Source organism: Tupaia chinensis, unplaced genomic scaffold, assembly GCF_000334495.1.
Source record: "Tupaia chinensis unplaced genomic scaffold, TupChi_1.0 Scaffold000354_1, whole genome shotgun sequence".
Taxonomy (NCBI): Eukaryota; Metazoa; Chordata; class Mammalia; order Scandentia; family Tupaiidae; genus Tupaia; species Tupaia belangeri.
In genome coordinates, this window is record NW_006159849.1 from 503894 (window position 1) to 527362 (window position 23469).

The window sequence follows — 23469 nt, forward strand, 5'->3', positions numbered from 1 at the left end:
CATTAGAGAAGATCTATAGATAGACAGTAAGTGCATGGAGATATGCTTAGCATTATTAGTTATTAGGAAAATGGACAGTAAAACTACAATGATCTTCTTCTATGCACCTATTAAAATGACTTAAAAATTAAATGATACCAAGTGCTGGCAAGGATGAGGGGCAACTGGAATTCCCATGCATTCCTGGTGGAAATGCAAAAATGGTAGAGCCACTCTGGAAAAGTTTGGCAGTTTCTTATGAAGTAAAAGCAAGTACTTGCCATATAATCTAGCAACTCAACTCTTAGGTATTTATCTAAGTAAAATAAAAACCTATATCCACACAAAAACCTATATGCAAATGCTTATAGGAACTTTATTTATAGTCACCAAAAATGAATTTTTTTTTAGTTTCAATTTCCCCTTGCCAAATGGTTATTGTTAAGATTATATGAGATATAACATACATTAGTTGCCTAGCATGGTACTAGGAATTTAGTAAGTCAGTAAATATAAACTCTCTTCCCTCTGCAGTGTTCTTTTTGTGTTGCTTACAAGAGTCGTACTAACTCAGAGTTAATGCCTTTCGTCACTGCTTTGTGCTGCTATCCTTAGACGAAAAGGTTCTGCCTCTGTACAAAGACCTAGCAAGGACTGAAATATGCTGCCCCTTATTATCATAGCTCATTCTTTTCCTAAGAGAAGTGGCAAAATAAGAACAAAAACAAAAAGCATTGTCTCAATGTTCTTAAGCTTCAAATCCACAGAAATTGCACAATCCCCATGGTTTTCCCTGAAGCCTTCAATTCTGCCCCAGAATGGGGGGTGGGGGGGGTGGGACTGAGCTTCTGACTCTTCTTTTAGCCCTTTGTTCCCTCATTACATTATAAGGACATGAAGCTTTTTGTAGTAAGGAGGTGTTTACTTCTTTTGCATGTCTAAAATCCTAGCCAGGTGGGTTTCTTATGACAGAATCATGAAGTGTTCCTTTAGCTGGCATGCAGAGGCAAAATAGGAGTAAGCAAAATAATGTGTTTTCTTTGAGGAGGACCCCAAGTCTATGTCTCTGGTGCCAGACCAGGCTGAGCTGCCCAAGGGAAGAAGAGGAATATAACTAGGAAAAGAGCAGTCTGGGACCACCTACAAAGGGCGAGAACACTCTTCAAAAGGTTGTCAAATGCCAAAAGAGCCACTGTTTCTCAACCAAGAGCAAAATTTTAGATGATTTCCCATGGGGTTAGGGCTGCTATCACTGAGAACCTAATCCCCTGTCTCCACCTCTGTCTTCCTATCTTTCCTCCTGGTGTTTACCCACAACAATGCACTCATGACTGTACAAGTGGTTTGAACCACTTTCTCCAGGACAACCAACTCTGAAATGCTTTCCTTCCACCTAACCCACATCCTTCAACAGAAGTCCTTTCTTCAAATCCAAAGGCATAGCCTTGAAGTTATTGGCTAAGGTTCATTATTCATTTGGATTTCAGGAAGATCCTGAGCTTCCAATTCAAGTAATTGAGGTATGAATGACCAATGACTGATACTGTTGCTTTTTTAAAAAGGAATTCACATGAATATCTAATAATTGGCAAAATGTCTACAACAGAATCTTCAGAGCAACAGAATCCTCTAAGTGTCTCCTGACCATTGTCTCCTTACTCGCTCAGCCAGAAGAGTAGAGAACAATTGCTGGGCACCTTATCTTAAAAGGAACTCAACCCCTGACCTCTTGTATCAGTTCAGATGCACAGGGTCTGATTGGTCCTGTCTTCTTGTCACTACCTTCACTGGATAACGGGGATAGATGGATCAATATTCTTAGTCCCTGTTTCTGTCAGATGGACATTGGCATGCACAGACCATCAGGGCATTGTTCTATTTGTGGTGCTTACAAAAGCTTTACTATTCAAACTTTCTCTCAATGAAAGCCCCAGCCTGAGGACCACATTCTCAGTATTGGCTTTAGCCACCAATTCCTGTTAGCCCCTTATACCTTTGTTCTTACCTGCTATCTGATGAAGTTGCAATCCCAAGCTCAACATTAGCAAGAGGAGGAACATCTTCTGTACTTGGTCTGAAATAAACAATTGAAAGTTTCAGGGCCTTATACAGCTTTACTGGGTCTCGTGATTTGGTGATTTGCTCATTCCTGAAAATGGGGAAATGACGTGTAAACAAATCTTTTGGAGAAGGCAATAGACCATGGTGGAGTAGCTGGGAAGAGTAGTTATAGGTTGATTGCCTGGAGCAGAGGGGATGTAGGGTAAGAGGAAGTGAAGCACTCTTTGTCATTCCAAATGAGCTGCTCTTCTTCCTTTTCTGATGGTTCTTTCTCAATATGAGACAATCCTTATGAGCCACCTACACTGCCGGGTATCTGCATCTCTTTGTCTCTCCCGTGAAACCTTCTATAGGTCTTATAGGTCCTTGAAAACCAACCTTGTTTTTTCAAATTAATACTGCACATAATCATCTCTAGCCAGCTCTTAGTTATATACTAAAGAACAGATTTCAGTAAAACAGATTCTCCACAATGCTTGATCCCTTTCCTCCTTACTCCTGAAAACTACTGATCTATTTTTTGTCCCTATCAATTGCTTATTCTGGGCATTTCATATAAATGCAACCATACAATATGTGGCCATTTGTGACTACTTCCTTTTACTGAATATGATGGTTTATCTGTAAACTTTGTTTAGCAGATATTTGTACTTCATTCTTTTTCATGGCTGATGATCTGTTGTATCCTATATCACATTTTGCTTATCCACTTAGCAATTGATGAACATTTGGGTAGTTTTTGCTTGTGGGCTATTTATGAATAATGCTGTTATAAAGAGCAAGTTTTTGTGTGCATGTGCTTTTAATACTCTTGGATATATGTAGGAGTAAAACTGTTGAGTCAAATAGAAACTCTGTGTTTAACTTTTTTGAAGAACTACCAAACTATCAAATATGTGATTTGCAAATACTTTCTACTGTGATTGACTTTTCAGTTTCTCGATGGTATCCTTTGAAATAAAAATGTTTTAATTTAATTTTACAGCACAAATTAATGAAATCCACTTTATCTATTTTTCCTTTTATTACTTCTGCTTTAGGTGTCATATCTAAAAAATCTATTATCTAATCTAAGAGCACAGAAATTTATATTTGCTTACTTCTTTTTTTTTTTTTTTTTTTTGATGGGGTATGTGTACTTGCCAGAGAGACAGAAAGTTAAAAATTGCCCTACCTCCTGCTCCGAGAGGGGTTGGTCCCATGCTGCAATCCCTTCTCCTCCATTCTCCTTTCAGGATTTTTGGCATGCATTCACACATACCTAGCTTGAGTTTTAAGCCACTAGGTCCAGGACTCGAACCACAATTATTATGTGGAAGTCCAGCAATGTACCCATTATACCACCTGCTGGTCCCTATATTTATTTACTTCTAAGAGCTAAATATGTTTTAGTTCTTATATCTGGGTCTTTGATCCATTTTTAGTTAATTTTTGATAGAGTATGAGGTAAGCTCCAAATTTGTTCTTTTGAATGTGGACATCCAGTAGTTCATGTACTATTTGTTAAAGAAACTGTTCTTTCTCCATTGAATTGTCTTGGTACTCTTGCAAAATATCAGTTGACTATAGATGAATGGATTTATTTCTGGACTCCTAATTCTATTTCATTGTATTATATATCTACCCTATGTCAGTACCATGCAGTGTTAATTACTATAGTTTTGTGGTTATGTTTTAAAACTGGGAAGTGTGAGTGTTCCAACTTTATTCCTCTTTTTCAAGATTTTTCTGAGGAAGGAGAGTGGTAATTCTGGTTTTCTTGTGGTTCCATGTGATTTTGAGGATTGGTTTGTTCATTTATGCAAAAAAAATAAAAAAGAAAGAAAGAAAGAAAAATAAAAGACAGCAGAAATTTTGGTAGGAATAGCATTGAATTCGTAGATCCATTTTGTGAATATAGCTGTCCTGACAATACTGTCTTTCAATCCATGAATATAGCATGTCTTTCGATTTATTCAGGTCTTCTACATTTTTAAAGAAATTGGTAACAAAGAAAATTGCTAACAGATTGGATATGTAGTTTGAGAAAAATAGAGAAATCCAGGAAAATTCCTAGGTTTGAGGCTTGAGTCATAAGGGCAATGGAGGTGCTATTTATTCAAAAGGGGAAGATAGGCGAAGAAGATTAGGGACAGGAAACTAAGAGTTGTATCTGGTACATGTTTGGTTTGAAATATCTAATAAACATTCAAGTGGAGTTGTTTAGTAGTCAGTTGGATAATAGGTGGTCCAGAGTTTGGGGGTAGAGATAAAAATTGGAGCATCATCAATGTATGAGTATTAGTTGAAGTCATAGGACTACATGACTGCACCTATACAGAGATAAGGGAAAATATCCACAGATTGATACATGGGATAATCCAACATTTATAGTTCTTTGGGAAGATAGGACACCCTCTCAAAGCAAAGAAGATAGAGAGGAAGTCTAAAAAGGGAAAGGAGAATGTGTATAACAGGTCTCCAAAAAGTTCATGAAAAGTGTGTATATAAGGGACCAGCAGTTAGCGTAATGGCTATGTCGCTGGACTCCCACGTAGTCAATCGCGGTTCGCGTCCTAGACCCGGTGGCTTAAAATTCACGCTGGGTGTGTGTGCGTGCGTGCCCAAGATCCAGAGAGGAGAATGGAGGAGAAGGGATTGCGGTGTGGCCATCCCCCCTGGGGGGTGATTTCTCACTTTCTGTCTCTCTGTCTCTCTCTGTCTGGCGAGCGCACATGCCCTATAACGAAAACCTCTCAAAAAAAAATGTGTATATAACAAAACTATGCATAGATTTCAACTTTTTTTTTTGCACCAAAAGGAACTTCTACACTGTAATTGCACTTTTAAAGGAACTTTTTTGAAGTCCTTTCATATGAGCCAATTTTTAAAATTTTCTGCATTCTGGTGCTATAACATCTTGGAGCCTTGCTAACTTTGAAGGGGCTGCTTCTCCAGACCAGATTTAGCTAATTCCAAGACACAGTAAACAACTTGATCGTTAACATGTCTTTCAAATGCAAAACAACAAGCCCAGGGCTCAGACCTCCCCAAACTTTATTGAGGGCTTTCATATTCCCAGGCATTATCCTCCTGCCCTAATCACCCTGGGGCTAGGTACCAGAAAATTAGGCACTGCCCCTATGTCCTGGAGCCTGCTGAAATTATTCATATTAGCCAACCCTAAATCTGCTTACCCTGCCTCACCCATTCCTTTCTGTGGAAACTACAATAAAGACTCTTACCCACATTTCCCACCTCTCTCTGCCTCTTGGATAACCCTGGTGCTTCTCTGTGTGGCCCCCTGTGGCACTGCATGCCCTGTTCTCTTGGAATGTGTGAGAATAGTAAACTATCTTTTCAATAGTGATCCTCTCCTGCTCTGTTGGCCTTATCATATTTAAATACTAGTAAAACCCTATTTTAAAGAATGCTATAAGGAAGGAGAGATCAGTAGGGCTACAATGCTTCTGAAAGTATGTAGGTCATCGACGATGTTGCCAAACACAGTATCAGTAGATTTGGCGCAGATAAAAACCTGAGTGGGTACAAGAGAGAACAGAAGGAAAGGATGTGGAAATATAGGCAACTCTTTAAAGAAGAGTGTGTGAAAAGGAGAATAGAAATGAAATAGTAGCTAGAGGAAAATGTGAGGTCTATGGTTGGCTGTATTCTTATTTTCAGAATGGAGATATTACAACAGGTAACAATTGTGAATAGAATCAAATGCGTTCCACAGAGAAATGCTCATGGTATATATTAACTGGACCTGAAAGTACTTTTCCTTATTAAAATGAAAAATACATCCATAAGCAATATCATCTTAAGCTGTACCAGCAGGCCTGCACTTGCCACCATTCTTATTTTTGAGCATGAAAGGATGGCATATAACAACGTAGTTTCAGCAACAGAAAGGACTCCTGGTCATACACTGCTGGCTTAAACTTCCCTTTCTTCCTTGCCCATCCAAGGGGACTTTCCTGGAACACTACATCTTTGAGCAAACTGAGGGAAGGCACTGTTAGAAAGGTGCTTTCCAACTAGTAGACCCCTTTCCTATTAATCTTGCTTCTAGGGAAAATAAGCTCCATGAAATGGTTAACAGTTCTGACTCTAAAATCAGAAATATCTGAGTTCAAATCCTGGGTCTACAAATTACTGAACTTTAACACCTTAGACAATTTATGAAGACACTTTATGATTTGTTTTCCTATCATGCCAATGATAATACCTACCTCAAGTCATAATTTTGGGAGTCATTTTAGACCTGCTTATCTCTCATCTTGAAAATCCACGCTACCCCTAGTCCTGTTAATTCTACCTCCAGAATAATTCTTGAATGATGCTCTCATTTCTGAACATCCCACTTCTATTACCATAATCCAGCTGCTCCTCATTTCTCCTTATATTAGCAGTCTCTGCACTGCTGTTTTTACTGTCTAGTCTTGCTTCCCTCTGCTCCATCCTCCACTGGCTGAGATGAAGAACATAAATCTTAGAGTCATCCTCAATTCCTTTCTTCCCTCACCCTGCATCTGATTCATTCACGAACCCCATAAGTTCTTCAAATATATCCAGAATCTGACCATTTCTCATCATCATTTTTGCTTCCAGGTCAGTTGGAGCCATTATTGCTTCTCATGGTGATGAGAAGTCCGATAACTAGACCCTGAGTCTAATGTAGACTTCCTACAGTTGATTGTAAACACAGCAGCTAGGGTGATTCTTTACAAACACAACTCAAAACAACTAAAAAATATCTAACAGTTCATTAATTCTCTCAGAGAAAAATCCAAAGTCCTTCCAATAGCTTACGTTAGGGGGGTCTCTCTGTTTTGAGCTACAAATGGGGTAAGGAGATCATCACCCTGGAGAGGTTTAAGTAAAAGGTCCATGCTGAAGCAAGGGTTTCCATAGGAGGTGAAAAGTCACCCTTTCAACAGTAAGATTATTTACAAAGTTGTCACACAGAAGAATATTTTCACATATAGCTCAAGTCCCTCACCAACCTCATGTAAAAAATCTAGTCAATCTGACAAGATCTCTGCCTACTCGGTTTTTTTAAGAGAACTAAGTTTTCTGAAAGAACAGGTTAATAGAGCCTTTAAAGTGAGGGAGGTATAAATTCTTTTATACCTAGGCAGGTAAGGCCAAAAAGAGTTTATTCAGTGAACTTACAGAGTACATGGCCAAAATTAGCTCATCAAATCATTTAGAGAGCAGTCATGAGTAAAACACCCTACTATGTAAATTAGCATTGTGTTGACTGTTCTCCAGGAGACAAAATGAAAGTATTCAAACAACCATATTATTACCTCTTTAGTCTCCCCTTTTAAAATTCACTTGTGTTTTATAAATAAATATTTACTGTCTGTTTCTGTGGGACTGTTCATTTTCATCTTAATTTTACTAGAGGGGAAAAGAAACTAGAAATCATCAAGTTCTCTAACATCCGAGTGTCCTGGCTAACCCACAGGTAGTAAGCAAAAATTCTTGTGGGTCATTGGACAATGGATGTAATTGCACGAATTACTATATGACCAGTCCTTTCACTAACTCCACTAAGATCCCACTTGGTAAAAGTCTATGTAGTCTTGAAGAATTACTCAGGATTACCTGCTTCATATGTTCTCTTCTGAGTCTCCTAAGCAAATGTTTGTACAACTATTGTACAACTATTGTACCTCTCAGGGTATTTCAGATCCACCTCATATTTAATGGTTTATACTGGCCTTAGCCCTTGCTAGACTTTTAACTCCTACTTTTTTAAATTCTACATAAGAGTTTCTAATATAATTTAATCAAATTCCATCATGAAGTTGTATCTTTCCAGAGAAATCAAGAAAACTTTTGTAATTTTCTGAGGAGAGGTTTGTAAACAGAATATGAGGAAAACTTTTCCAAGAAAAATTTGCATGAGGATCACGAGTCATAGCAGATGCTAGCAGTTTCACTTCTTGGTTGCCATAGGCCTAGTTTCTTACCATTTCTATGGTTGTCTGAAATCTATTTGCAAACTGATAGGTTAAGTAAAATTTGTGGGACTGCAGTAATGTACAGAAACTTTAATTATTTGTTTTCTTTATTTCATTCAAAATATTTACTTGGCATTTACTATGTGCTAAGCTGTAGTACATAGAGGTAAATATGGCACAGATAATGCTTTCAAGGAATTCTCTGGTTTGTAGAATAATTGAGGCATTGACAGTCTATGAAAATCTCAAGAATCAGCAAAACATGCCTTTGTTTTCTCCTTTTTTTGGGAGAGGTTTTTGCTACAGGGCACATGCGCTCTCCAGAAAGACAGAGGGAGACAGAGAGACAGAAAGCGAGAAATCACCCCCCAGGGGGGATGGCCACACCACAATCCCCTCTCCTCCATTCTCCTCTCGGGATCTTGGGCATACACGCACACACGCCCGGCATGAGTCTAAGCCACTGGGTCCAGGACTCAAACTGTGGTGGACTAAGTGGGAATTCAGCGACATAGCCATTATGCTAACTACTGGTCCCTACAAAACATGCCTTTGTTTTTTGTTTGTTTGTTTGTTTTAGAGGTTTTTGCTATAGGGTGTGTGCGCTCTCCAGAAAAACAGAGAGAGACGGAGAGATAGAAAGCAAGAAATCACCCCTCCCCCCCCCGGGGGGGGCCACACTGCAGTCCCTTCTCCTCCATTCTCCTCTCAGGATCTTGGGCACGCACGCACACGTGCCTGGTGTGAGTTTAAGCCACCGGGTCCGGGACTTCAACCATGGTCGGCTACATGGGAGTTCAGCAATACAGCCATTACGCTAACTGCTGGTCCCAAAACATGCCTTTGTTAAGAATAACCGGCATGGGGCTGGCAGGTGGCACAGTGGTTAAGGGCTCTGGACTCCCACATGGCCAATTGTGGTTTGAGTTTCAGACTTGGAGGCTTGCTTTCTCACTTTCTCTCTCTCTCTCACTCTGCCTTTCTCTGCTCAAATTAAAATAAATAAATAAATAAAGTTAAATAAATTAATTCTTTAAAAAAAAAAAGAAAAGAATACTCAGCATGGTTTTGGCCCTGTGATCTGGGGGTTAAGGGAATCAGATCCCATATGGCTGACCACATGGTTTAAGTCCTGAATCCAGCATATTGAAAAACATGCCAGCCACATGTCCAGCAATGGCCCCAAATCCTGTAAGGACGGACAAATAGAGGAGAATGGATTGTGGCATGACCATGTCCCGTTGGAGAGCACTTCCTTTCTCTCCCTCTCTCCGTCATGTGAGTACACATGCCCTCTGGTGAATTTAAAAATAAATAAATCAATAACTATAATAAAGGATTATTTTATTTCTCTTTCCTCTTCTTAAGGGTCTAGAACAACTCTGATCACCTATGAAGACCTAGGTAAATACACACAAAACTGAACTGAAATGGGTGAATTAACCACTGTTTCTGAAACAGTGTCCAAGCAATGAATTAAAATTAACAATTTTTTTAAAGACTTATTTTAACTTTATCTCTTTTATTTATTTATTTTAATTTGACCAGATAGGAACAGAGAGAGAGAAAGAAAGAGAAAGCAAGAAAGCAAGAAAGCAAGCTGCCAGGTTCAGGACTGTGGTCAGCCATGTGAGAATCCAGTGCCCTTAATCATCACACCACCTGCTGGCCCCCAAATTAACAATGTCTTAATAATTTGAATTGGAATGTCTTTGGGCAAGTAATACAAAGTTTGCTCCAGGTCCTTCTACTCTTGTTGTATTGTATTATACTAGCTGTATTTACATATTATTGTTACCTGCCAGTCCCTATAGATGTTTGAGCTTTTAGGAGGATCTCAGAGCCAGGGCTCTGCTTCATGGTTATATGAGTAGTTTTTCAGTATAAGTTTTTGATCTCTAATCCATCTGCTGCATAGGACTACCTGTGGCCTTAAAATACTGTTCTACTCAATTTAATGAGCCATTTGAGTACTAACTACATTTCAATTTTCCAGTCACTAAATGCTGAGCTCCTACTTTTGGCAAGTCTTTATACTGTACTGTGAATTCATAGAACTCATCCAAAAAAGGGCCCCCACCCCTAAAAGACATTATGACATAGTTTAAAAAAAGGTTAAAACTCATATACATGAAAAATAGTAAGAACTGATGTAAAAAGAGTGATAAAATGCAAAAACCCCAGAAGTCAGTTAGAGGCAGGAAGACTTTCCAAAGAGGTGGAACACAAACTGGGCCTTTGAAGTATAGTAGAAGATCTGGAAAGTTGACGCTATTCTAGAGGGCACTGCCAATGATAGAAGCAAAGTCTCAGAGGTGCAAATGCACAGGGGTGTTGACAGGCCAATGAACAGACTAATTTGGCCATAAATTTAAGTTGAAATGAGAATGTCCAGGGCTAATGTCAGGCGGAGCTGCCAATGGGAAGATAAAGACAATCACTCAAAAACTGAGTAACAATACCAAAAGCACGTTTAAAAAATATTAAATCTGATTTTCTTTTTATGAATAGAATTGGAGGCAGGGATGGAATTGAAAGTCAGTCACTCAAATAGTGGGTCATCTATTCATCTAGATATTAGGCCCTAACTTAGGATCAGAAAAAGAAGGCAAAGGGGTGGAAGGAGAAACTTCTTATAAGACAATTGATAAAACAATTGATAATGAATCAGCCACATAGAAGAGCAAAAGAGAAGCAGCAAAACTGATTATGGTTTTAAGGCTAAACCGTCAAGACAATATTGGAGGTGTGAGGTGGAGGTTGGAGGATATAAGATGAAGAGTTAACTTTAGAAAGAAGATAATGAGCCAGATTTGAGTCATAAAGTAATGGAAAACATGACAGAAAAATGTAGGTCTAGAGTTTGGGACATTTTAGGGCTAGAAATAAAGATGAATAAAGAAGTTATGTTATAGATATGTTAGCTGTTATTGGGAAATGAATGAGCTGTCTCAGGGGAAGAATATAAAAAGAGAGATTTTAAAAAGGTCTGAACTCAAGAATGACCTTAAATTTGAAGAGAGGACCAGCAAAGAAGGCAGAGAGAGATAAGTGCTTTGAAGGATATGAGAAGCTCTGTCATAGCAGCATCTCTAAGCCAATGGAGGAAAGTCCCCCAATACAGGGGTGGTTAATAACAGAGAAGTTGCAAAGAAATCTGCCCATAGGCATGTTTGAGACAGCAGAAAACCATCAGTGGTTACTGGAGATAAATAACCTTTCAGATTCCTTTATCCACTGTGGGATTCTGTAAGTTGATCTGAAGGTAAGGGAGCCCAGATGCAGTAGAGCAAGATCAGAACTCAGTGACCTCTCTATAAGGTAACTCAAGTATACAACAATTATGGCATGTAGCATATTTGGATGTCAGCACATTGAACAAAAATGGTATACAGCAATTTATGGGTAGCTGACCAATCCCTTGTAAAGCAAACTGACTCTGAAGTATGACCCAGAGGACATTTGCATTGTCTGCTTCTCAAATCAACCCCAAACTGCCCCATTCATATTACACAAACATTGTGGTTCCAGTGAACTGCAGTTCATCAAATAAAATTCCACAAGCACCCAGTGGACAAGTGTGTGTGCTACCAGGCACTGTGTAAGGTAGGTGGGATTCAGAGGGCCTTAACAGTGTGGTCTTTGTCTCCAAAGTCCAGTTCAAAGGAATGGCTTACAGTTAGGAGAAATCTGAGAAGGCATTGTGAAGTGGCAGACAAAGAAAAGCAAGAGCAAGACTCATCAGTATGGTAATGAAGGAGAATAGACCGGGTTCTGAGTAGCAAAGTAGCTACAGCAATATTGTTCACAGAATATTAGGCTTAGATGGGAGCTTGGAGAGAATCAGGTCAATTAATATTCGACTCCTGATACTACTGTCTCATTATTGCTCATATAAAACATTCTTGCTCTGGGGAACCAGCAGTTAGCATAATGGCTATGTCGCTGGACTCGCACGTAGTCGACCGCGGTTCACGTCCTGGACCCGGTGGCTTAAAACTCACGCCGGGCACGTGTGCGTGTGTGCCCAAGATCCTGAGAGGAGAATGGAGGAGAAGGGATTGCGGCGTGACCATCCCCCCTGGGGGGTGATTTCTCGCTTTCTGTCTCTGTCTCTGTCTGTCTGGCGAGCGCACGCGCCCTATAGCGAAAGCCTCTCCAAAAAAAAAAAAAAAAAACTAGGTTAAAAACATTCTTGCTCTGCAGTTTGGCAGTTTGTATTATCATTCCTTTCCACAGAGCCTTGGAACATCAGGGTTAGAACAACTTCCAGTTAATAGGCAATCTGTTGCTTCACTCTCCACCTCCACTCCCTTCCACAGGACTCCACTGCCCTCTCTCATCTGAAAGGAAACTTCAAAAAATTCAGAAAATGCATATAACAACAAAACTATGCATGGATTTAAAAATTTTTTGCACCAAAATAAACTTGTACTTTCATTTTTTTACAAACTTTTAAATGTTTCTTTCTTCATAATATGTGTACTCAGGTGGTGAGCAGTAAATAGCAATAATTACAGTTTTCTTTAATTTTACTATCCTTTCTCTGATTGTTGTATATATAAAAATAAGCCTTTAATAGTCACCAGATCATGTGTTTGCCAAATAATGATGATTTCTGAGAGTTAATGAACAAATGTTTTTATTCCTAAAGCTGACTCTGAGAGCATAGTGGTAAACACAGGCCAGCCTGGTGTTGACTGCCTGCTGAAGAAAAAAAATCACAAACAGATGTCAGTTGCAGGAAAACACATTTTGAAGTTTTTACCCATTAACCTTCTTAGCTCAGAGACAATCTCAAGAATAGTGAAATTTTTCTACGCTGCACATTTTTGGTGCAGAAAATATCTCACCTTATAGAACAGCACTACAACAGAGGGCATGAGGACAAGGGACAGAAATCCCGCTATTTGGGCAACAGGAGGAAACTAGCTTTTTTGAGCCCCTAAGCACCAATTCTTAGGCAGTTTCTCCTGACTCAAATGTGGTAGAGAGAAGGCACACCCACACTCCCCCACTGTGGCAGCCTCGTAGCAGCCTATAACACAAACCCTCAATGTATGAGAAAATCTCAACCCACTCGGTACTCACATGGGTGCTTGGCACAGCTCCTCAGGCCAAGAAGCAAAAGAAAAGGCAACAAACAGTTGCTGTTTGTGTGAGAGTCCCTTATAGAAGCCAACAAAATTAACAGCTAAAACCAAAACCAAAACCATAAACAAGCAGTAGCTCCAACCCAGGATTTTTTTTATTTTTTTCTTCTTTTCTTTATTTTCTCCCCAGGGGCTGTTTGTGCTCTCCAGAAACAGAAAGGGAGAGAAAGAAAGCGCCCCCCAATGGAGTATGATCACACTGCAATCCCTTCTCCATTTCTCCAAAATCCCTTTGGGATTGTGCAAAGGCACATCCACATGCCTGGTGTATTTTTCAAGTCACTGGGGTCAGGACTCATGACCATGTGAGATCTTCCTCCCTTAACCACTAGGCCACTGGCTGGCCCCAGGATTTCTTCTAGAGGGGACATACAAGGATGGGTAACACAAATATCATCAGAATTTGGGGTTAAACTATATCAGCAAGAGAAGAAAAGGTGTGGTCATCCAGCTCAGGCTTTCCTGTAACATGAAGGTCATTTAAAACAGAACTGCTTCTGAGGAACTGATAGAAGCCAAGCCTATTGGGAAATTTGGGTTTTGCTTTCAGCATCACTTCTCTGCATGCAGGTAGCTGGTGCATACTCAGAGGCATACCAGCAGGACCAAGCTAGGTGCTGGGAACTTCATCAGATTCCTAGGGCTCCTATATCAACTCACCCCAGACTGGGTGCTCAACACAACAGATCTTTATTCTCTCACTGTTCTGGAATCTCAGTGTTTAAATCAAGGTATCACAAGACCACACTCCCTCAGAAAGGCAAGAATGTTTCCCTGGCTCTTCCTTGTTTCCTCTTCCTAGCTTCCTCTCCAGCAGCTCCCAGCAATCCTTGTCATTCCTTGGCTTCTAGCTGCATTATTCCAATCTATCTTTACATGACGTCTTTCCCTGTGTGTTTCTCTGTATGTCCTCTCCTCTTCTTTTAAGGACATAGCCACTGGGTTAGCACTGGCATAGTCCAGCATAACCACATCTAAACTAATTACATTTCAAAGACCCTATTTCCAAATATGGTCACATTCTGAGATTCCAGATAGATACACTTTGGAGGAGAGAGGAGCTATTCAACCCTCTATAGTACCTCATTTAATTCTCAGAGCAACTAAATACCATTAGATCCATTTTACACACGTGAAAACAGAGTCAAGATAAAGCAAGGTTTCCTTAGCTACATGACTGTATTTGAAGTCAGGCCTCTGTGGCTCTGCCATTCCACGAAGCAGTTAGTGGTGAGATTAAAACCAGGTGGGAAGAGGCCACCTGAGAGCAGATCTGGATGACCAATTCCCATCCTACTCCCTCCCTATTCCTCTTGGGTTCATAAGGGTGGAATCGACAGAGATGGGGCCTGAACTCTCAGGATAGTTTTCGGAGCCACATTTCTCTAATTCTATTTGTTCTCTCTCCATTCCTTACCTCTAAGCCTTCCCTGCCTTCTTGTTTTTCTTCTTCTGAGCCAGAAAACTAATTCTAATTGTTCTCTAATTCTATTTGTTCTCTCTCCATTCCTTACCTCTAAGCCTTCCCTGCCTTCTTGTTTTTCTTCTGACAAAGCAGGGCTCTCTTCTCCTACTCATTTTGCATACTCTTTGCATATCAACCTTTAAACAAGAAAGAATGAATGTTATAGTGCAACAAATAGAAGTGACTGCCTAGACCACAAGGATAGAGGCTAGCTGTGGTTCTGGTCATGTGGTTTGAGTGGGTATTGCCATGCTCTAACATGACTCTCCTTCCCTGGCCACACAGTGACTGACTGTGGAAGGATAAAGTGCCCCCTGAATAGCTCTGAGAGTTCAGTATATATGAAGTCCAAGCTCGCCACCCTGACCCCACCAGAATTCCTGTCCCTCTTTAGGACTGAAGTACTCTCAACTCTTTCCATCCCCCTCTCTTCAGAAAGCTTCCTCTGGCTCAGCTCACCTCTCCTCTCCATTCTCCTTTGGGCTGCTCAGCTTTGTTTCTCCACATTTTTAGGTTTGGGAATACAAAGACTCATCTTGGAGCAAGGGAAGGCCCAGGTATTTTCTAATGGGGCCCAAATAAATTCAACGTAATGCATCAGCACATTATCCTGCCTTATAAATCTGTATGCCTAAAAATATACTAGAGAGGTAGATACCAAAGAGTTAAGAGGGTATTTTGGGATGGAGGACTCCCAGGTCATTTTTTATTTGTTTGTTTCTTCTTTTTTACTTACATTTTCTTTTCAAATAATTATTTATTTTATTTGTTCATTCACTTATTTTAAAATTTGACCAGAAAGGGACGCAGATGGAGGGAGAGAGGGAAAGTGAGAAAACAAGCCACTAGGTCTAAGACTCAAACCGCTGTCTACCATGTGGGAGTGTCTAGCATCTTAACCATCATGCCACCTGCTGATCCCTAGAAATAATTTTTTAAAAATCAGTAATGGAGGATATAGTTAGAGCATTGAAAAATAACAAGATAATGTTTTAAGAACTTAGCAAAGAGCTTATGTAAGTTTCTAATTTAAAAAAATATATATTTTTTTGAGAAATTTTTGCTAGAGGGCATGTGCATTCACCAGAAAGACAGAAAACCAAGTTTATCACGAGTGTGGTAACAGGGAGTGATATCTAACCTCTTCACTTGAAAATGTATACAGGGGGTTCCTGGATGGGGAGAAAGTCATAAGCAGCTGGGGACAGAGAGAGGAGGAGTCCACATGGAAGCAGCCCGAAAATGAGCCTCCCTATGTCATAGTCAACCAAGGCCTGTAGGCCGGCCACTCAGTCAGACTATAAGCTGCGCACTTGCTCTCTACCTGCTCAGTTAGGCCTGGTCTCCAAGTGACAGGAGGAAATGTTTGAATTGAAGTTCTGGCCACTGAGATACTTTTTGTTTTTGGACAGATGGCAGTCTAGGTTTAGCTCATTTACAGAGAAAAACTTCCCAAACTAAAGTGTAATGGGTTTATACTGGGCATTAATTAAATAATTTTCCTTCCTCAGTTTCCCCTAACCCATGTTACTGAATAATAAAGAACTATTTGGGAAAATAGCTCCTGCAGGGTCAACTTTAAGTAAGGCCTAAGCCCTCCAGTGGTCTTTCAGAGCAAGTGGTAGGAGGCAAGAAATGAGAAGGGAGTGGGATGGGAGAGACTGAACTGGCCCACTGGACTTCAGCACTGATAAATTAAAAGAGGAAGACATGAGAGACAGGGGGAAGGTTTGGAGAGCCTAGAGAGAATGTATATAGTCCTATTTCTCTCTCATTTATGGGGAGAGGGAGAGAGTGATGAACACATATCCCTGATGTCTGAGAGTCTGTCACACAGAAATGAACATCTGCTTCTTGCCTGAAGTTTCTGAAGGTGAAAGTTCACTTGGTGTCTCAAACCCAGAAGGTGTGAAGGGCTATAGGATTATGGACAAAGAAGATAGAGGCATTCCCTCATTCCAGGCCCCTGAGTCCTTAGGGATTATCACAGATGCCAACAATTACTATGGCTTCAGGCAATGCAGGACAGAAAGAATCCAGAGCAATGGGAGTCTGGCCTTTATCAGAGACCACTGACAGGAGACTGAACCAAACTGAGAATGAGGACATTTCAGTCCCTCACTTTAAGACAGAAGGGGCACAAATTTAGCCTATTTTTGAGAGAAGGAGAGGGATTTGAAAAAGATACAATGTTAGAATTTTAAATTGGACTATCTCTTTCAGTTCTTTGAAATGTTAAACATAGAGTTACAGTATGACCCAGTATTCCACTCCTGGGTATGTACCTAAGAGAAATGAAAGTATATATATCCACACAAGAATATCTACACAAATGTTCCTAACAGCAGCATTTTGCATAACGGTCACAAAGTGGAAACAACCAGTCCAGAAATTGATGAATTGGGAAATAAAATGTAATGTGCAATGTGTCCACACAATGCAAAACAATCCAGCTTTAAAAAAGAATGAAGTACTTATAGATAATGCGACATGGGTCAACTTTAAAAACGTTGCGCTATATGAAAGAAGCCAGTCACAAAGACCATTTCGCGTATAATCCCAGTTACATGAAATGCCTCAAGGGGTAAATATATAGAAACAGAAAACAATTGATGGTTGCTTAAGACTGGAAGGTCTGAGGGGAAGTAGAGAGATGACCGCTAAAAGGTACAGGATTTCATTTTAGGATGATGAACATGTCTTAAAATTGTAGTATTGGTTGCACAATCTGCATGTACTGAAAACCATTGAAAAGTATACTTTAAATGGCGAGTTGCATAGTATGTGAATTTTATCTCCAGAGCTGCTAGAAAACATGGATCTAGGCTAAGTTCATGTAAGTGACCTGCAAATTATGAAACTGGACTGAGATATGATGAAGGCTACTCACTACCAACAGGCTAGGAGGGTCTGACGGACTACTACTGGCAACAGCTAAGAGATAAATTTCTCTCCTCAATCAAATTAGTGTCATAAGTATAGGCAGGACCCAAAACCCATCAGAAACGAGATAGCACCAGCCCAAGCTGCTGTCCTTGGCCACGTCTTAAGGTATGCAGAGTCTCTCTCCCCTCGGTTGCTGATTTTCTCTGCACATACCATCTGTGAAACCTTGCTAGTTCTTTTCATTCTTTCCCTCTACTCAGAACGTCCTATCTCTTCTTAGTGGCTTTTGCTGTCCCCACACTGAACCTGGCCCATCATAGAGTCCCGTGGCTTCCTGGCCCTTCAGTATCAGGTCTGCCACCTGGTCTTGAGAATCTGATTAGCCAATTCAGCCTTGAAGCCAGTCCTGTGCCAGGTCAACCAGCCTATATGTCAACTCTTCTTTAGCAGTTGTAGAAGGTGGGCCACAGCAAATGAAACTAGCTTCCTCAGATGACCTTTTGGCGGGCAGAAAGCAGGGAGGTTTCTCTCAGACAAGGGACAGGCTTGAAACTTGACAAAAGAAATGGAAGGGAGAAAGGCAGACACTTCTGATTAAGGCTTAGGCCTGGATAACGATCCTAGGCTGCAGTTATCATTTGGCTACTTGGAAGGGGCTCTGCACTTCCAGCAGCTTTTCTGGTTAAGGGTCTTGGTCAGATTCAGGTCCTGTCCCTATTCAAGGTAAAAGATACCTTTGTGTCTCAGGGCACCTTCCTTCTCTAGAAAGTGCCACAGACTGTAACATTGGCCCCTGATAGCCATATGAACCACACTTTCTACCCCCTACAGACATTCGACTCCAAAGAATCAGATTCTTTTTCCTGGGCATTTGAGGTAGATCTAAGAGATAGTTAGTTACTTATCTCATGTGAAAGAAAGTACAGAATATAAAAGTGGGGGCTGGGATCAGCATATGGTGTAATGGTTATGTCAATGGACTTCCATATAGTTGACTGTGGTTTGAGTCCTGGACCTAGCGACTTAAACTCACTCCAGGCACATGTGTGGGTGTGCCCCAAATCCTGAGAATGGAGGAGAAGAGATTGTGGTGTGGTCATCCCCCCTAGGGGATGATTTCTTGCTTTCTGTCTCTCTGGTGAGCGCATGTGCCTTATAGCAAAAAAGACTCTCACCAAAAAATAAAGTGGGGGCTAATGTGTGCATGTGTATGTGTGTGTGTGGGGGGGGTTGGGTGGGGGAGGAGTCATCTCCATGCACTAACCTAGAGAAGCTCTTAGAGAGAGACAGAAGAAACAGTTGGGAGAGACAGCCCTGCCTGGATTGCTGATCCTTGTTTTAGTTGTGGTCCCAGCCTCAGGTTTAGCTAGATGTCTGTATGCACTTATGAAATTAGCTCCAATGGGTCTCTGATGCATCAGACAATTTGAATGGGACAGAGGAGCAGAGTACTGAAACCTCTGCTGCATGCTGACCCTAGCCTGAGTTCATTTGTAAGGTAGTGAGGGATAAAGGACAAGAAAGACCTAAGAAACTAAGCAATCTAGTTCTTTCTCAAAGTCTTCTGTTTTCCTGGTTCTGGCTTTGGGAAGCCTAAGGGAGGCCAGACTATTGAAGGTGTGCTGTTAAGAGGAGCCTGGTGTAGCCCCTTGCACCTAGGAACAGAGAGACCTCAAGAGCCAGCTGGTTCTCCCAGGGATTACCTAACCAGGGCTGCTCAGAGCCACCATGTTCCTAGAGCTAATGTCAGGAGGGAATTAATTGCTGAAACTGGGCCTACATCTTTTGGCCTTAAGGCCTGAAAAAACAGAAAAGTGCAGGAACCAAGTGTAGACTTCTGAATTTAGACTTGGGTAAAGGAAATCAAAGTGAAATGGTGATAGGATGACTAATCTATTCAGATACAATCAAGAATGTGAGAGGAGACAACTGACTCATACTTTAGGGTCAGGTCAGTGGGTGCATGTCAGAATCTCCTGGGGAACTTTAAAAACATAGGGGTGCCTGGGCACTACCCCAGACCTCCAGATTCAAAATCTTCAGGGGGTTGAGTCCAGGAATCTCCATTTTTCAAAATCTATCACATGGTTCTGAAGTACCAGCCCTGCTCTAATCGGTGGATCTTATTAGGGTTTCCCTGGGTTTGATGATGTTGGTGACAGCAATCTTTGAAGAAAGGTGAACAAGAGGGAGAAAAAGAACATGAGAATCCAGAAACAAACGTGAGCTATTTCAAGATTTGGCTTACATCTGTCCATACTTCTTGGATTTTCTTTCACTAAGAAGAGCTGATGGGCCAGCCAGGCATGGTGGTTAAGGCAACTGGATCCCACATGGCTGCTTGTATGGCTCAAGTCCTGGACCCTAAGCTTGAAAAACATACTGGGCATGTGTGTGTGCTTGCTTAAAATCTCAAGAGGAGAATGGAGAAGAAAGCGTTACAGTGTAGTCATCTCCCCTGGGCAGTGATCTCTCTCTCTCTCTCTGTCCTCTCTCCCACTCTCTCTCTTTCTCCAGTGAGCATGTGTATCCTCTGGCAAAACTTAAAAAAAGTCAGGGGAGGAGACTCCTGGCCCCTTTTCCTTAAGTGGCATGTTAAAAACTAGAGACTTCTTTATTTAATGAACATTGTGCTAGGTATGCTACAAAACAAAAACAAGACATTAAGAAATTAATATGAGAGTGTTGCTTTCCCTACCTATTACTCTGGAATCATAAGGCTGCATGATTGTAATTTCTGCTTATTCACTCAATAAAGGATGCTTATTAACTGAATAACATTATGTTCCAGGCACTGAGGATATAGAGGGGCTCATGTCTAGGTGAGAGAAATGACAAATGAACAGAATCGTCACAGAGAGTGGTAAATGCAAGGACAGCCTGCTCAGATGAGTTACCCACTGGAGGCCACTGTGTCTCCCAGCCTGAAATGGGATGTATGTCATGAAGGTGGGGGCAGTGGAAGTGCCAAAATAGGAAAAGCTACTAGGTCCAGATATGGAATCAAGAGGAACTAATTAATTCTAAGTTGAGTAACCTTAGAAAGCTCCCTTGTTTTACAAAAGAGAAAACTGAGGCTTAGAGAGGTTAAGTAAATAGTTAACAGTGGGAGACTGAACAGTAGAGGGAAGAGGACAGAGTCCTAGCTCCCCACTGGCAGAAGCCACCTATGCCTTCTCTACTCCCTTCATCATCCTTCACACCTTCTCAGACCTCAGCACCTTGTCCTTGTCCCTTGCAGACAGGGAGCAGGTGAGCTGAATGCACAGCAGTACAGGGTTCATGCCTGGAGACTCTGGAAGCAGTCCTCTAAATCTCTGTTTTACCAGCCTTCAACATTAAACAAATGACTTCCTCTTTTCATGCCTATTTCATTATATGCAAAAGGGGAATCATAAAAGACCTGTCCCATAGGGTGTTTGTGCAAATTAAATGAGCTGACGCATGAAAAGTGCTTGAACAGGGCCCGCTGACCCATGGCAAGTGTTCAATAAATATTAATTATATATACTCTTAAACTACGATGGGGTTTCAATAAGCTCAACATATGTTGAAAATGTCATAAGGCAAAATACATTTACTACATCTAATGTATCAAACATCATTGCTCAGCCCAGTGTATCTTAAATGTGCTCAGAACACTTACATTAGCTAACAGCTGGGCAAAATCACCTAATACAGAGCTCCTGTTATAACAAAATGTTGAATAGCTTATGTAAGCGGTTGAATACTGTACTGAAAGTGAAAAATAGAATGCAAATCTTATTTTAGGCAAAACTCATTGTCGGCTTTTTGAAACAAAACAATTGGCAGCCAGCACCATCATAAAGTCAGGAAATCTAAAGTCAACCCATCAACAAGATCCATTTATATTTTATTCTTATGCTATTACTTGGTTGGTGTGGCCACCCCAAGATCACATTCTCAGACCATGATTAGATTAGCTAATAATTTCCCTCCAAAATTAAAATGAAAAAAGTTAATTTTTTCCAGAGTACAAAATAACACATTGTATCAATGTAAACTATTTTTGAAAAAAAAAAAAAAGTAAAAATTAAAAAATAAAGAAAGTAAAGATTACCCAAATGCCCAAGCCCATGGATAATTGTTGTATTTTGGCGAACATAATTCTCTATATCTCTTTGGACAAGTCTATGTGAATGCAATTTTAATAAGTGTTATTATATCAGAATACAGTTCAGTGAACTGCATTTATCACTCATCAAAGATATCCTGGGCTTTTTTCCTTGTTAATAATTATAGATCCCATGATTATTTGTAAAGACCAAGAATATATTGTTGTATGGACATGCCACAGTTTATTTAAGGCATCTCCTAATGATGGCCATTTAGGCTCCAGTGCTGTTGATAGGACAAAACAATGACACCATTAATGCCCCTTGCCCCCACACACAATTGCCTCTGATCCCTGGACTGATTATTTCCTTGGAACAAATAGCTGTAAGTGGATCAAAGGGTATATACCTGAAGACATGTCCTGAATAGAGTAACTTCTATTGGAGAATACAGATTGACTAATTTACCAAACACAAGTTTGGTAAAACTTGTGTTGACATGTCTTTTGCAACAAATCAGGACCTATCTGTGGCAGGGCATCTAGACTGAAGGCCAGTTTCTGGGAGGGCAAATATTTGGAGGCTGTCCCTGCCCACAGGTTTTAAACATGCTACAAGACTAACAGGTAACTTTTCAGGCCTCAACAGGGACCCTATGGGAGAATTTACTAACCTCTTCACTATACCACCAGTGCCCTACAATTTCTCCAAATTTATGGCTTTTCTAGGAAATCAGTTAGGGAAGTTCAATTGGCTAAAAAATGTCACGTAATTTTGGGGAACCTTCTGAGGGTATAATGTCCAATGGTCTTTTCCTTTAATTAGGCTTGGGACAGATTTTTCCAGGCTTCAAACTTTAGCACCCAACAGTGATCCTAAGCATTTTCCTTAGTAAATGAAGCTGGGATGTGAAGTAGCAAACAAAAGTGGTAACCAGGAGATCAACCAGCTTCTACTGCCTAGAGAGTAGAAAAGGATGAATAGAAGGGGGCTGGATGGTGGCGCAGCAGTAAAAACAATGCTCTGTAAAGCAGACCCACACGGGAAAGGTGCTGGTTTGTGTCTGAGACTTCCCTAAGTATCCCAGACACATGTGTGCTCATGATCAGAGCTGAGTGAAGCTGGGTGTGAATTACAGAATCAAGACACTGTTGGGGTGCTGTATCTCTGTCATTCTATCTCTTTGTCTCACTCATGGAATGAACAAATAAATAAACCTTAAGAATAAACACTTTATAAAAAGATGCATATAGGGTAAGTAGGAAATGGTCATAGGATGGACTACATCAAGGCTTGGTTAACTCAGGCTGGCACTTTTCCAATTGGAGAAGGGAGAGCAGGACCGTGTAACCCAAGCCAGAGGTCAGCCAGTGTGGACTGAAACCTCTCTTCCTGATTACCTTAAACGTAGCTCTGGGATAGAACAACCCCATTGTACAGGCTTAGGTGGGTGAAGCGTGACCAGGAAGGAGTAATGGGAACATGCAGTCTACTACAGTTTTTATTACTCCTAACTGAAGAGAAAAGCAGTACTGAGCAAATAGTCATGGAGGTCTAAATGTGGCAAGTGCTTTATTTATCTTAACCCATTAAACTCTCACAACAACCAGAGGAGGCAAATAATTTCCTTGTTCCCATTTTATAAATAGGGAAACTGAAGCACAGAGAGGGTAGACAATTTCCTGAAGGTTGCACATTGAGACAATGGGAAAACTGAGATTTAACACTCATAATCTGACTCTGGATTTTATTTATCATAGTTTCTCTTTATTATTGTAATGGCTGTGCTAATGAGCATCTATTATTAATTCCATTTTGAACCAAACAGTTCTAAGATAAACAAGAAAAAAACATACATATGTACATACACACACACACACACACACACACATACA

The 23469-nt window shown here is 40.5% G+C and overlaps 1 protein-coding gene across 4 annotated transcripts in view; it reads right to left on the reverse strand.

Annotated features, from left to right (window-relative positions):
* The window catches only part of PDCD1LG2 (programmed cell death 1 ligand 2), a 58904-nt gene extending 45726 nt beyond the window's left edge, over positions 1-13178 (reverse strand). For all 4 annotated transcript variants that reach the window (XM_027773416.1, XM_006152417.2, XM_027773417.1 and 1 more), the window contains exons 1-2: positions 13086-13178; positions 1985-2053 (exon numbers count right to left, since the gene is read on the reverse strand). In XM_027773416.1, the coding sequence (XP_027629217.1) occupies positions 1985-2039 (55 nt within the window). In that variant the 5' untranslated portion in view covers positions 2040-2053; positions 13086-13178. The remainder of the gene's footprint in view (positions 1-1984; positions 2054-13085) is intronic.
* Between the last annotated feature and the right edge of the window lie 10291 nt (positions 13179-23469).